General features: G+C 37.3%; 1 protein-coding gene across 8 annotated transcripts in view; it reads left to right on the top strand.

Moving 5' to 3' along the window:
- Rbm39 (RNA binding motif protein 39) overlaps nucleotides 1-15,625 on the top strand; it is a 38,532-nt gene that overhangs the window by 20,322 nt on the left and 2,585 nt on the right. For 7 of the 8 annotated variants that reach the window (XM_052725362.1, XM_052725363.1, XM_052725365.1 and 4 more), the window contains 6 exons: nucleotides 1,058-1,195; nucleotides 1,414-1,479; nucleotides 5,176-5,380; nucleotides 6,621-6,698; nucleotides 10,724-10,774; nucleotides 14,055-14,136. In XM_052725362.1, the coding sequence (XP_052581322.1) occupies nucleotides 1,058-1,195; nucleotides 1,414-1,479; nucleotides 5,176-5,380; nucleotides 6,621-6,698; nucleotides 10,724-10,774; nucleotides 14,055-14,136 (620 nt within the window). The remainder of the gene's footprint in view (nucleotides 1-1,057; nucleotides 1,196-1,413; nucleotides 1,480-5,175; nucleotides 5,381-6,620; nucleotides 6,699-10,723; nucleotides 10,775-14,054; nucleotides 14,137-15,625) is intronic. The other variant, XM_052725364.1, reaches the window with a different exon arrangement.

Raw genomic sequence — 15,625 nt, 5'->3', positions numbered from 1 at the left:
AGGTAATGTCTTACCTAGGAAGTAGAGATGGCTCAGCAGTTAAGAGCACATGCTTTGGTTCCAGAGCACCTGCTGCTTTTTAAGGTTTCACATGCAGCTCAAAGCTGTTTTGTGTCAGGGACCCTGACACTCGTCTGGCCTCTTCTCAATGATTTACTTAGGTGATTTTATGTATGTGGTTCCTCAAACACTTTATTTCTAAATTACTCGGTTTTTAGATGACATTAATTCAAATTTCAGTTAAACTGATCTTGGGGTGTGTTTGATAATAAAAACTGAATATGAGCCGGGCGGTGGTGGCGCACGCCTTTAATCCCAGCACTCGGGAGGCAGAGGCAGGCGGATCTTTGTGAGTTCGAGGCCAGCCTGGCCTAGAGAGAGGTCCAGGAAAGGCGCAAAGCTACACAGAGAAACCCTGTCTCGGAAAACCTAAAAAAACAAAAACAAAAAACTGAATATGTTTACAAATATTCAGTAGTCTAAATTTTTTTTATTTATCACTGATTGTGATAGCACAAAGCAAGTTACTTTGGTTCTTAGTTTTATATTTGATGGAATTAGGTATTTAGGTATGAAATGAACTATATAGTTTTGTATATAACTGGCCTATACTTTAAACTTTATTAAAATTGTATAATAAAACATTACACACAACAACTAATGTGAATATTTTGGGTCATGGGATACAGCTCAGTGGTAGAGAGTTTGCATAGTGGGCACACATTTGAGTTGACATGCTGTGTCACATCCTTCAGTTCCCTTGAGTGCCAGTAATGACATTCACAGTGTGGTACTGTTCTCACCAACATCCTTCCCTCTGATGATTTTATAGGACCTAATAAACCTTTTTATCCATAATTCTGTTTCCCTTTTCCCTAGTCCTTGACCAGTGCTTTCTACAGAATTTTCTATTTTTCAACGCTTTCTGTAAATCAATTTGGTGTCAGTTTTTCTTTCTTACAGTTTCCAACTTTCCAGTCTTTGTCCTTGTTTGTCATTGAAATACGTCTCCTTTTATTAGTTTTTAGTATTTAATGTGGGTTTTTCTTACTTACAGGCAGAAAAAAACAGAGCTGCTGCAATGGCAAACAATTTACAAAAGGGAAGTGCTGGACCTATGAGGCTCTATGTGGGCTCATTACACTTTAACATAACTGAAGATATGCTTCGGGGGATCTTTGAGCCTTTTGGAAGGGTAAAATTTAGTATTTTTTTCATTCACTGACAGTTATTTCACTGCCAAAGGGGATAATTCTGAAAAAATCTAGGCCTTGACAAAATTTTATTTGTAAAGAACAGTTGTATTGTCTTCCATTACTTTGGGGGAAGGGGGTAAGGATACAATATAGTCTAGATTTTTAAAAACTATACCTCAAGGAATAGTTTTGCCTAATTTATGCTTTTAAATTTTAGATTGAAAGTATTCAGCTCATGATGGATAGTGAAACTGGTCGATCTAAGGGATATGGATTCATTACAGTAAGTAGTTGTCTTATATAACAATTTTTGATCTGTGTATGGGTTATGGACTTGGGAATGAAGAATGAATAGTATTTTCCTTCTCTTTTTAGATTATTATTTATTTATTTATTATGTATATAGTGTTCTGTCTACATATATTCCTGCTTGCCAGAAGGGGTCACCAGATCTCATTATAGATGGCTGTGAGCCACCATGGTTGCTGGGGATTGAAATCAGGACATCTGGAAGAGCTGCTGGTATTCTTAGCCTCTGAGCCATCTCTCCATCCCTGATTAGTATATTCAAGTGATTTAATTTGCAGAAATAGCTACATTTATTTGTTTATGTATACATGCAGTGTTCTGGCCTGTATGCCAGAAAAGGGCACCAGATCTCATTACAGATGGTTGTAAGCCACCATGTGGTTGCTGGGAATTGAACTCAAGATCCTTGGGCGAACAACCAGTGCTCTTAACCTCAGAGCCATCTCTCCAGCCATGGCATTCCTTTTTATATCATTTTTTACTTTAACTCTATGTGTATCTCATGTCTGTTTTGGTGTGTACGTGTGAGTGCTGGTGCCCATAGTCTAGTGGTGTCACATCCACCTGTATCTGGAGTGTATATCTATTTTCGAGACCTGGTTTTTTATTGTATCCCTGGCTGCTGGAACACTCCCATGTAGGCCAGGCTGGCTTCAAATTAACAGATAACTTGCTTTGCCTCCTAATTGCTGGGATTAAAGGCACACTCTTACTGGTTAAAATGAAGATCTGTGAAAATTCCATCTTAGCAAGTTAGGGTGATCTTACTATTTTAGCTTCCAGTCCTAGAATTTAGGCCTAAGGTACCACATCTCCCAATGTAAAAATGTTCATGTATTACAGCCACATCCATGATTGCCAAAGTACATTACTTGTGTTGTCGTCTAACTAGGGTATCTAGTTGATGTTAGTGGGTTTATCAAGTGGCCACGTGAGTATTATAATCTTATCTGCCTTCATAAACTACTCTACTCTTGTTTGGGCACCAAACCTAAATATTCGTTAAGCTAGAGTAGTGTTCTACCACTGGGCTGTTCTCACTAACTTATCTTGTTTTTGTCTTTGTTTCTTAAAAATTTCAGAACACGGTTCAAATGTGTAGTTTCTGACAGGCATGTAGGCGAATGCCTTCAATCCCAGCAAAGGCAGGCAGATCTCTTGAGTTCAAGGCCAGCCTCAACAACAAAACGAGTTAAAGCATGTTTCAGGAAAGCCATGGCTGTTACTCATAGACACACACACACACACTTTTTGTTGTTGTTGTTGCCATTTTTTGACATATGTTACCACATAATTAAGTCTTGGCCCTGGCATAGATAACATTTATTTATTTGACACACTATCTAGCTTTGGTTGGCCTGTAATCCAAAGATCTGTCTGCCTGTGCCTCCCAAGTGCTTAGCTTAAGGTGAGGACTTCCTCACCAGCCTTGAGCCAGAGATACTTAAATGCATGTATATTTTGGTCAGTAAATTTTAATTGTTTGTCTATATTTCAATAAAACACGAGACTGTTACTGTAATAATAATCTCTTTAGTCATTGTAGATTATTGATGAAAGGATCCAAGATTCTTACAAAAATATATTGGAGCTGGCCGATGATGTCTCCTGCCTTTAGTCCCAGCACAACTTGAGGCAGAGGCAGACAGATCTCTTGAGTTTCAGTCTAGCTTGGTTTATAGATTGAGTTCCAGGACAGCAAAGACTACACAGAGAAACTCTGTCTCAAAAAACCAAATATATATACAATATGTATACCTATTATGTATAATTTATGTATTATAGGGTTTTGTATAAAATGTTTATGCATTATATAGTTAGAAATTCTTGGTTTTTTAATGGCTGGAGGATGGCTCAGAGATTAAAGACCTCTGCTCCAGAGGTCTTGAGATCAATTCCAAGAACTCACATGATGTCACACAACCATTTGTAAATATTTGGTTTTTCTATTTATTATGCAGAATATATAACTGTACATATTATACATAAAATATGCATCATTGGGAGAGAGTTCAATGGAAAGGCTAAGATTATGCTGAAGGGTAAAAGTGACTCAGGAAAGGAGATGTATCTTCTGGGAATAACAGTGCTGACAAGGCTCAGGATATTAAATGTGACAACGCAATAAAGGTCAGATGCATTCTGTGTGAAAAGCACAGCAAAATCATGATAGCCACGGAAAGGTCAACTAACGTCTGAATGGGAGTCAGTGAAGTAGCCCTACCATCTAGTGAAGATGAAGCCAGGCAAAGTCTGACTTGGGTTGGATGAACAGAGGCTTCCTGGTAAGACCATTTCAGGAAGTGGTATTTGCCTTGCTTGTAAGTGGGATAGATAAGCCTGTCTGTGTTCATAGACCCACCAGCTAAGACAAAATTAGGGTTGAAGGGAGAAAATAAAATCACATGAAAGCATGAAAAAAAAGTGTATATACATGTGTGTGTGTGTGTGTGTGTGTCTCTGTGTGTGTGTGTATACACACATATATGACAGCGTTTTTAAAATTTGTTTCTAAGAAGTAACATTAATGTAAAAAAAATTTGTCCATTTATACCATAAACTGCATTTATACCAGTCTGGCCTTAAAGTCACATACATATGATTTAGCCTTAAAGGCATATGCTTCTCAATTGTTTTTTCTTTTTGCCAGACAAAATCTTGCTATACCTCAGAGTGTAAATAGTCTCAGAGATCTCCTTCGGAACCGCTGGAGTTAAAAATATGTGGCATGATTCATGGCAACATTCTTTTTTAATGCTGTATTTTTATTCATGTGGGTGTGGGTGTGTGCCACGTGTGTATGAGTGCTTGGGGAGGCAAAAGAGGATATAGGTGGTTTTAAGTACCTCATTGTGAATTAATTGTGCTAGGAACTTGACTCAGGTCTTCCGAAAGAGTAGCCAGCAACATTTCTTGCAATGTGAAGGCCTTAGAATAGTCCTTGAGGCCATAAGAATTACAGTATGAGACATCCTGTGGCAACAAAGAAAAAGAACCCTGTTTTAAACCTGTTTAGAAGTAGAGTACAGGACTATATAAGGAATCTTGATACTAAAGGAGCAGTATATCTTTGGTACATTTACTGGGTGGGCTGATGATGTTATACATCCCTCATAAGTTCCTAGGTGCCTGTCATTCTTCTCCAGGCAGATTCTCCTACAAATTTGGACAGATTTCTTGATGTGTTGGAACATACCTTTAACCTCAGCTATTGAGAGGCTGAAGTAGGGGTGTCTCAAGGACTTCAAGGCAAGCTTGATCTGCATAGTCAGTTCTAGGTCTCAGAGAGTGACACCTTGCCTAAAAATTGAAGAGAAGGATTTAAAAGTTTTTTTTTTTAAAGCTATGTTGCATTTTTATTTGCAAAAACTTATGTTCTTATTTTACGTGTATACTCTATTTTTTATAAACTTTTAATTAGTGTATATTAGATTATGAAGTTTGTATTTCGGGCTGGAGAGATGGCTCAGCGGTTAAGAGCACTGGCTCTTCCATACGACCTAAGTTCATTTTCCAGCATACCAGCTCACAACTGTAACTCGTAGACTGTAACTCATAGATGTGACACCCTCACACACAGGCAAAACACCAATGCACTCGAAGGTACTATTTGGTCTATAGTGATATAAATGTAAATTAGTCCATTGTAAAATTCTGTTGTCTGTTCTAGTTTTCTGATTCAGAATGTGCCAAGAAAGCTCTGGAACAGCTTAATGGATTTGAACTAGCTGGGAGGCCAATGAAAGTTGGTCATGTTACTGAACGAACGGATGCTTCTAGTGCTAGTTCATTTTTGGACAGTGACGAACTAGAAAGGACTGGAATTGACTTGGGAACAACTGGTCGTCTCCAATTGATGGCAAGACTTGCAGAGGGTAAGTTTTCAATAGTATTACTACTTTTTTTATTAGTAAGAAAATTTTTACACACCTGGTGTTAGATTTATCATGGATATAGTGGTGAAAAAGAAAGGTAACCATGCAAACCACAAAATAGAAAAGATTGTCTTATTTGGTGTTCCTGTTTATCTATAGGAGTATGTTGTATATTTTTTCCAGTGCCTTTTTGTAGCTAGAGTTTTCCTTCCTGGCCCACAGTCAGGACAGATCTCTGTCACCTGCCAGTCCCAAAGCCGCTCAGACCCAACCAAGTAAACGCAGAAACTTACATTGTTTAAACTGTTTGGCCTAATGGCCAGGCTTCTAGCTATCTAGTTCTTACATCTTAAATTAACCCATTTCTCTAAATCTATACCTTGCCACGTGGCTTGTGGCTTACCAGCATCTTCACATGCTGCTTGTCATGGCGGTGGCTGGCAGTGTTTCTCTGACTCAGCCTTCCACTTCCCAGAATTCTCTCTACTTGTCCTGCCTGGCCACTGGCCAATCAGTGTTTTATTTATACAGAACGATATCCACAGCACCTTGTATTGAAGGTTTAGGGAGTGCTTATATTGGTATATGTAAGTACTACAGTGACCAGACTGAGTAAGAAATGTGTTATGATTATTTGAACTCAATTACCTTTATTTTGTGTGACTGTATATTTATTTTGAGGGTATACTCATGGCACAACATGGGGGTGGAGGTCAGAGCACCACATGAGGGGAGTAAGTTTTATCCTTCTACCATATGGGTACCAAAGATTGATTGATTGCAGGTTATCAGTTGTAAATGGGGGCTTTTCTTTGTCCCACCCCGTCATGCAACCTTTTCCAGATAATCACTCTCAGGCTTACTACTCGGTGGTTCTTACATTTAAATTAACCCATATTTCTTATAGATGCTTTGCCCCATAATTTGTGGCATTTAACCTCATTTTCTGTAAGTCGGCTAGCAGACTGCCTCCTTTCATCGTTCTCAATTTAGCTTTTCCATCCAGCCGTATTCTGCCTGGCTATGGCCAAATCAGCTTTTATTATCAACCAATGAGAGCAACATACATACACAGGCTACAGAAGGTCATCCCACAGCAAGCAGCCTTGGTAATAGTGAGGTGTAGTAGTATAGAACCATTTGCTTGTTGCCTATGAGTTGAGCACATAGTGTAAACTCCCCCAAATTGGGTTTCTGTGGTGTTAACACAGTAAGAACTTGAAGACTCGTTCTTTTACAGGTACAGGACTGCAGATCCCACCAGCAGCACAGCAGGCTTTACAAATGAGTGGCTCTTTGGCATTTGGTGCTGTGGCAGGTAGGAATTGAATCTTTGCTAATTTGAAATCATTTGTTTTTTCACCTAATTCGAAATTATGCCAAATTTTTTGCATTTGAAAGGACTAACTGAGAATTCAATTCATTAAGTACTTCTAGCATCTTATTGGTTGCAAAAGAAGAGTAGTTTTAGTATATTTATATACTAGCCAGAGTGCCTTGTGAAGCTATGGAAACATCTCAAGTGTAGTAATTACTGTTAATGTTTAAAAATGCCCAGGTAGTTAAAATTAAATTTTGCTTCGATAGCTGCATTACCAGTAATGCTGTGAAGCTGACTTTCTAAGTTTTTGATGTTTACTTTTCACGTTTCTATGATTATATACCCTGACAAGAGCAAATTAGAGAGGAAAAGGTTTTGTGTGTGTGTGTTCACAGCCATCTAATAACTCTAGTACTGGCACACCTATGTCTTCTAATATTTGTAGGCCACAGATACATGTGATTTCACAGATATCCACACGCGGGCAAAAGTCTATACAAACAGAAATTAAATAAATCATAAAAAGAGATTGACATTGTCCTAAGTCTAGGACCATGTCATAATGTTTGATTTTTGATATGTCCTGGATAGAACTGTACATGAGACATGAAGGAGATACTGTAGCTAGGTATGATGTTGAAGACCCTGTAATAACAGTTTTGGGGTAATCACGCAGCATTACCATGATTCCAGGCCAGCCTTAGATGCAGAGTCTGACCTTGTTTTTAAACACAGATGTTCAGAAATTCTAATTGATAAAAGTATGTTAGTTACTGTTCTAAGTTTTCGAGACAGGATTTCTCTGTGTACCTTTGCGCCTTTCCTGGAAATCGGTTTGGAGACCAGGCTGGCCTCAAAATCACAGAGATCCACATGCTTCTGCCTCCCGTGTGCTGGGATTAAAGGTGTGCGCCACCACTGCCCAGCTTTTTAAATTATTTTAAGAAAAGAAAGAAATGAAGTTGGCGATCCTTGTCTTTACATTCTTTCACATTTTTAAAAGCCAGAAAGAACCTATTTTATTGGTCAAACTATGTGCCCGACCTTGAAATCTTACTTTGTAATTACAATGTAATTATGAGGGGGGCAAAAGTCAGTAAGGCATTTCTGTAAGTAATATGTTGTAACCTTCCACAAATACTGTTACCTGTGTTTCTGCTTTTGAATTTTAAAACATTAAGGTTTGCTTTTTTTAACAAATTAATAGTCACATCAGGCTTCTGTCTTTTTTTCTTTAAGATTTATTTATTTAATTATGCATACAGTGTTCTGCATGCATCTATGTCTGCATGCATCTATGTCTGCATGGCATAAGAAGGCACCAAATGTCATTATATAGATGGTTGTGAGCCACCAGATTTATTTATTTATTTACTTAATTACTTATTTATGCATACAGTGTTCTGCCTGCATCTATACCTGCATGGCATAAGAAGGCCGCAGTTGTCATTATATAGATAGTTGTGAGCCATCATGTGGTTACTTGGAATTGAACTCTTATTTAATCTCTGAACCATCTCTCCAGTCCATCAAGCTGCTTTCCGTAATTGAAGTGAACTTACTTCAGAAATACCCTGGAGTACAGATATTAAGATTATTTTAACTATCTGGGTATGGTTGTTTCCAGAGGATTTCAGTTCAGTTACCAGCATACTCAAGGGACAGCTCAATTACCTGATACTTTAGCTCCAGGAGATCCCACAACTTCTAGTAATCTCTGTAGGCAACCACGTACATGTGCCATACATTCATTCACAATGATGGTATCTACACCTACATAAAGATAAAAATTATTCTTTATAAAAATGAGGGGCCAAATGTGGCAATCCACACTTTTATCGGGGGCCAGCCTGGTTTATTCGTTGAGCTCTTGGATAACAGGGACTATTTAGAGAGACCCTGTCGCCAAAAATAGAAGATCATTTATTTTGAAAATTGTTCATTTGTTGCTTCCCTTCTTTCAAGGTCAAATTCTCATGTGGGGAAAAAAATGCTCAATCATGTGGGTTTTGCACTAGGGCAGCGGCTTTCAACCTTCCTATTTCTGTGACCCTTTAGTACGGTTCCTCATGTTCTGGTGACCCATAAAACTTTTTGTTGCTACTTCATAACTGTAATTTTGCTGCTGTTATGAATTGTAAGGTAAATAACTACATTTTCTGATAGTCTTAGGCAACCCCTGTGAAAAGGTTGTTCAACCACTAAAGGGTTCTCACCCTGCAGGTTGAGGACCATTGCACTGGACTCTAGTGAAAAACATTTAAACATTAATTTCTTACCTTTATAGGAGCAATAATAATGTTAGGTTTGGCAAGGTCTTCTTACTCCTATAATCCACATAACGTTAGCCAAGTTCTGTTTGCCGTGAGCAGGCTCTCCTAGGATTTGTTCAAGGCTACCCTGTGGTATCCCATATCCTGCATAAGACATTATACTTAACCCTCAGGATGTTTTGTCCTGGTGCTTATTAGTAAAGCTCTTTGATGTAGGAGCTGTAAAGATGGCCTCATGGGTCAAGTGCACTGACTATTCTTTGCAGGGCACCTGGGTTGTAGTCCATGTACCCACCTGATGGCTCACAGCTAACTATTAAGTTCTGTTCTGGGGGAAATGACCCCGAAGGCACTAGGAACACCCATGTTGCATAGACATACATTCAGGCAAAGATACCCATACATGTTTAAAGAGAATTCATTAGTTGCATTTACTTACTTTGAGGTGAGATCCAAATGAGGCAGTCAGGTTGCAGCCTTCTCATTTCCGTATTAGCATTATATCCAGATTATCATTATGTAGACAGGATGTTACTGGATGTCCCTGGTTTGCCTTAGTCTCATTCTATATCCCCCAACTCAGTGCTATCCTATTTCCTCAGCCTTAGGCCTCTTGGCATTTTCTTTTTGAGGTAGAGTCTTGTAGAGGCATTTAGAGTCTTGTCTATATAGCCCAAGCTACTCTTAAAGTGACTTAATGCAGCTGATGCTGGACTTAAACTTCTGGATTTAAGGAATATTTCAACACCCTTAGATAATACAAGTTTACCCTGTGTATGATATACAATTTGTTTTCTAATGTATTAGAAGTAGCCAGGTTATTTTTAAAATTATAATTGTGATTGGTACTTTATAGCATCAGTCTCTGATGTATACATTTTACTTATTTTGAGTGAAAAAGACATTGTATTTGAAGTTATTGACATTGTGCCTGTATTAACATCTTCACATTCACTTAGTATACATATATTGCATTCCTTCAGCTCACTGATAGGCCAGTTTTTAGCCCCAAGGGCCCTGCTGTTTTAACCCAATAAACTGGGCTTTAGATTTCCTTACATGTTTATTTTCTCTGGTCTTCTTATGTCCCAAATAGAACTTCGATGTTTATTAGCCATGGTAGCTTGGCAGTAATACAGGATTTTGGATTTTGTTTTGATGAACTGTGACCAAATTGTTAACCTGTGCTAGAAATCATTGACAGGTTGAATCTCAGAAGCTCTTAAAAAACATAAGTTCCACATTGTGACAAAGGTGTCTTTCCTGATTAATGCTAAATTGGGCACTAAGCAAAGATGGTCCTAGCTATTAGATGTGTGTGGTTGATGCGCTTACAATTTCAATATAACCTTCTGAAATACTTAATGCTGATTACCATTATTTTAAAAAGTCTTATTTTCCAAAGTACTTGGAATTGAATTCTCAATCAGGGTATTTCACATATTTTCTAACTGGTGTGCTCCCCTTTCCCCATTTCCCATTATTTCTAGGCGTGTTATCGTAATGGAACACATGTATGATAAGGAAGCATGTACTAGGAATTAGAGGAGAGGTGAATAATTTTCTAGGATTAGAGGTAACAAAAGGCCCCAAAGCCTTGTCAATGAGGAATGGGGAAGGAGGTTTTGCTGCCAGGTTTTGCTAAGTTTATTCTAATAAACCCTGCTGTTGAAGTCCTCTTTTATTAATACTTTCCTGACATTTACCCTGTTAGTTGAGGCTCTTCATTGTTCCTGCACTGAGCTGTAGAATTCTCTTTTGTTATAGATTTGCAAACACGACTTTCCCAACAGACTGAAGGTGAGTTCTTTATTTTTCACCTTTTTAAATTTTTGGTATATAATAAAATATACAAAGATGAAATTGTTAATGTTTGTTTGGATATAATTTTTCCGTTTAATATAAGCTAGTTAAAATCTAACACAGTCAAAAAACATAGAAATGTCTGTGGTTATTTTTGTTTGGAATTGCTTGAGCTTTTCAGCCTTGAGCTTTAGTTGTTTGATCCCTGGTAGAGGACTGTGCTTGACACTTAAGAAAACAAGAGCAGGAACTTAGTCTTGTATTCCTATCATGCTTTCTTCTAATTGTAAGGTTAACGTAAAAGAAAGTAAAGTATTCTCAATATTTTAGCAGATCAGACTTATTCTTAAGTTTGTAGTCATGTGAGGGTTAAATGTCTGATACTGTTATACTTACTGGTTTGTAGTAGCTGTAGTATCAAGCCATGAATGGGGTCATAAGTTTTCATAAATTACATGCATATTGAAATGATGGCAAATAGGCAATGATGTCTTTAATTATGAAATCTACCTCAGGTCAGAAAAAGCATTTTATTGTTCCCAATTGGAACCACCTTTAGAGTAGCATGATTATTGTTTTTTTTTAAATAATGATCCTATGAAAAACATTTTGTTATATTTTAGATGAGTATTAAATGTATTTCAAGTTTAAGCAAGTGCCACATTTCTAGTTACTGCTTTTTTAATTATTTTAACATTTTTATCAAATCAAAATTAGATTTATGTTTCTGCATGCTGCATCACTTAAGCCAGAAAGGTCATTTTGTGGTTTACTTGATCTTAGTAGTCATAATCATTCAGTAGTTCCCTTCAGCTTTCTTAAAACTTTTTAGCTATGCATACTTCTTTGTTTATTTATTTATTTATTTATGGGAAACAGGGTTTCGCTGTGTAGCTCTGTCTGTCTTGGAACTATGTATGTAGAACAGACTGGCCTGGAACTCAGCTCTGCATTACTCTGCCTCGTAGAGCCTGCGTCTTTAATTATATACAGTGGGTTGATGCTTTGTTTTTATTGTTTTGGTATTTTGTTTTTCTTTCTTTTTTTTTTTTTTTCCCAAGACAGGGTTTCTCTTTAGCAGTCCTTGCTGTTCTGGAACTCAACTCCGTAGGACAGGCTTGCCTCGAACTCAGAGTTCTGCCTTTCTCTGCTTTCCAAGTGCTGAGGTTAAAGGCATGTGCCACCAGAACTTGGCAGGTTTTGTTTTTAAATTGTATTTTTATTGTGTTTCTTAAGCAGTTCTACTTAGATTCCTAAGTAGCCCTTTAGGACTTACTACCTCTTCGACTATGCCAGGTAGTATTTGGCACAGAAGGAAATATAAGGAAAAGGCTTCTCAATTCTCTGAGGGGGGAAAAAAAAAACACCTTTTTTTTTCTTGAATATTGAAGAAGGAAAAGCACTTTTTCTTTTACCAGAAAACACAGAATTACCAGAATAATTTTTAATTTTTTTGTTTTGTTTTGTTTTGTTTTTTTGAGACAGAGTATCTCTGTGTAGCATTGTGCCTTTCCTGGAACTCACTTGGTAGTCCAGGCTGGCCTCCAACTCACAGAGATCCGCCTGGCTCTGCCTTCCGAATGCTGGGATTAAAGGTGTGCGCCCCCATCGCCCGGCAAATTCTTAATTTTTGTAATGTTATTTCATTTATAGCTGTGTAACATTTTGTTCAGTACAATTTATTTGATACTTTAGGTGATTATCTGTTTCAGTTTTTTCGATTTCTTAATGTATTATTTTATCCTTAGCTGTTTATTGGAATGGGATTTGGTCAGATAATATGATTACGGTGAGTTCTGTAACAGCAGCTATAATATCTTTGGTAATTCACCCAAAGCTGGAGGGACATGACCCTGTCTCAACAACAGAAAACCCAATCTGAAAGAATGCCAAATAGAAACCATTGTAACCCTAAGTTGGAAAAAGTGCTTATTTAGCCACAGCTATTATACTTTAAGGTTGAGTATTACAGTATGTTTTACTCAAATTATAATAGTCATACCATAGATAAGCTGCTCTTTCTGGTTCTGTTTTTCTACTTTTTCCTTTTAAAAGTTACTCATTAAGGTTCATGTATTGAAACAAAAATTGGACCGTAGAGATTGCTTTTAGTGTACTTTAGGCCCTTGCTGCAAGACCCAGGTTGGCTGCCCAGAATCCACAACAGTATGAAGCAAGTATCAGGGTATCTGACATGCCCTTCTTGCCTCTGAGGTCAACAGATCCCTGTGGTGCACATGAATGCAGGCGAATAATTCATACACGTAGATGAAAATAAAAATACATCTTCAAGTGCTGTTGAGATGGCTGAGTTTAAGGGCACTTGTATTTCCACGGAAATCTAAAATATACATATATATATCATTAAAAAAAACAATTATATATTCTTGGCAAAAACAACACAAATAGAAGTGTGATGCTTTCAATGGTGTTTTCCAACAACTATTTTGTATCACTCCCATCATTTGAGAATCAACTCAATCTTCTTATTTTACTCTGTTTTTTGTTCTGGAAAGATTTGTGTTGGGATTTTTGTTTCATTTTGTTTTGATTAAATAGATTTAGACTAAATATCTGTCCTCAAGCCCACGTGGTGTTGGTTTGGTTTCAGAAAGTGTAGTCCTGGCTATCTTAGAATTTATTTGATAAAACTCTTAAGAGATCCTTTTGCCTATGTTTCCCAAGTGCTGGGATTAAATGTGACCACTACTATGCCCCGTTTTAAATACAGTTTTTGTTAGCTTTCTTAGAGACAGGGTTTCATATAGTGCATTCCATCCTGTAGAACTTGGTTTCTTGGCCTGGGTAACTTTGAACTTCTGATCATCCCACCTCTACCATCCTCAGGCTGAGATTATAGATGCACCCAGTTTATGTTATGTTGAGGATCAAACCCAGAGCTTCATGCCTTCTAGAGATGCTCTAACAACTAAGCTAACCCAGGTCCTGAAATTTTAGGGAACTATATTTGCACCTGTACCAAACTTGTGTCTGCACTCTTTTCCCTGTCTTATTCTCTATATAACACTTGAGTATGTATACATCGTGTTACCAATTATAATAAGTGAAGCTAAAGATGATTTAAGGTCATCATGCTTAGCTTTACTATTGTGTTAAGGTCAAATGATAAAGTGAGCAACTTTTTTTGTTGTTGTTGAAGAAGGTTATTTTATACTATCTCCTCCACATTAAGATAGGATTGATTTTTGGTTTTAGGTAATTGTCCAGGGATATTTACACATTTTCCAAGAAGCTAATTTTTCTTATTCTTTTTTAGCCTCAGCTTTAGCTGCAGCTGCATCTGTTCAACCACTGGCAACACAGTGTTTCCAACTTTCTAACATGTTTAACCCTCAAACGTAAGTATGCTTACAAATTTGCCATTTTAAATATTTTTAAATATTTCATAATTGAAAAAGTGTTAGATTTAATAGTTGACCTTATTATTAAATTTGTATTTTATTTGGACATATAGTAAGGCTGAAATTTAAAGCTGTGGTAATTGTAAAATTTCTGCCTACAACCTTTTACTATCAATATGTGTGTTGTTGTTGTACCTGTATGCATGCCAGTGTGAAGGTACTAGATTTCCCTGGCATTGGAGTTACAGACGTTATGAGCTGCTATGTATGTGCTGGGAATTGAATCCCGGGCCTCTGAAGAACACATAGTGCTATTAACTGTTGAGCCATCTCTCTAGCCTCCTTTTGGAAATGTCTTTAAGGATGATTGTGGGTAGAAAGTGAACCTAGGTCTTCTGTAAGAACAGCAAGCGCTGTTAACCACTGAAACCACTGAGCTATCTACTCCATCCAATTTACTATTAAGATTTTATTTATTTATTTTTTGTACTAGTCATGCATGTGTGGCAGTTTTTCCACTGACAAAGATCACAGAGTCCTCTATCATTCAAATACTAGAAAATTTTATTTAACTGTGTAGGGTTAGTAATTAAACAATTTTTATGTTAATATTTCCTTGTGTACTTAAGTATGTGGATGCTAGAGTTCAACCTTTGGTTTTATTTTTTTGGCATCATCCACTTTGGTGTTTTGGTTTGATGATTTATCTTTTGTTTCAAGACAAAAATCTCTTTAGCTAAGGACTGTGACTTGGGTATGTGTGTACCATGTGGATGGCCAGCAGGTTAAAAAGACCATGTTCATCTGCCTCCTAACTAGGATTATAGAGGCGTTTCTGCACACCAGAAACTGGTTCTTTGTGTAGAATTGTGGTCACTATATAGCATCCATTTTGCCAACTAAGCTATACATCCTCAGCTTCTAGTTTGATGGTGTTCTGAATTTTTTCCATCAATGTTTCCGTGTATCAGTGTTTGCTTATTTATGTATGAGTTTATATATATATTGCATACCTGCTTCCTGCAGGTGCAGAAGTGTTACATTGCCCAGAATTGGACTTACAGTTTTTAAGTAGCCAAGTTGGTGTTGTGAACCCAACCTAGGTCCTCTTCAAGAGCAGCAAGTGCTCTCAACTGCTGAGTCATTTCCACAAAAATTACAGCTCCACAGTAATTTTTTTTAAATGGCATTAAAGCTGAACCTGTAATGGAGCCTCTTCTACATCGTGTTTATGCTTTATCCCGTTAGATATCTTAAATGTAAAGAATAAATGTTAAGGTACAGAGAAGATGGCTTAGAATGTAAAGTACTTGCCAAGTTTGCATGAATGGCAATTTTGAGATTGGTATAAAATGGTTAGATTCATCGAGTGAGCTCATTGGTTAGCCAGCCCAGTTTAATTGCTGTGGTTCTCAAAGAGACTTAATACATGATGGCAGGCAGATTAGATATGATTCAGTGAGTAAAGGTGCTTGTTGTCTACTCT

Source organism: Peromyscus californicus, unplaced genomic scaffold, assembly GCF_007827085.1.
Source record: "Peromyscus californicus insignis strain IS unplaced genomic scaffold, ASM782708v3 Scaffold_7__1_contigs__length_154581171, whole genome shotgun sequence".
NCBI lineage: Eukaryota > Metazoa > Chordata > Mammalia > Rodentia > Cricetidae > Peromyscus > Peromyscus californicus.
This window is presented reverse-complemented; position numbering and strand designations above follow the sequence as displayed.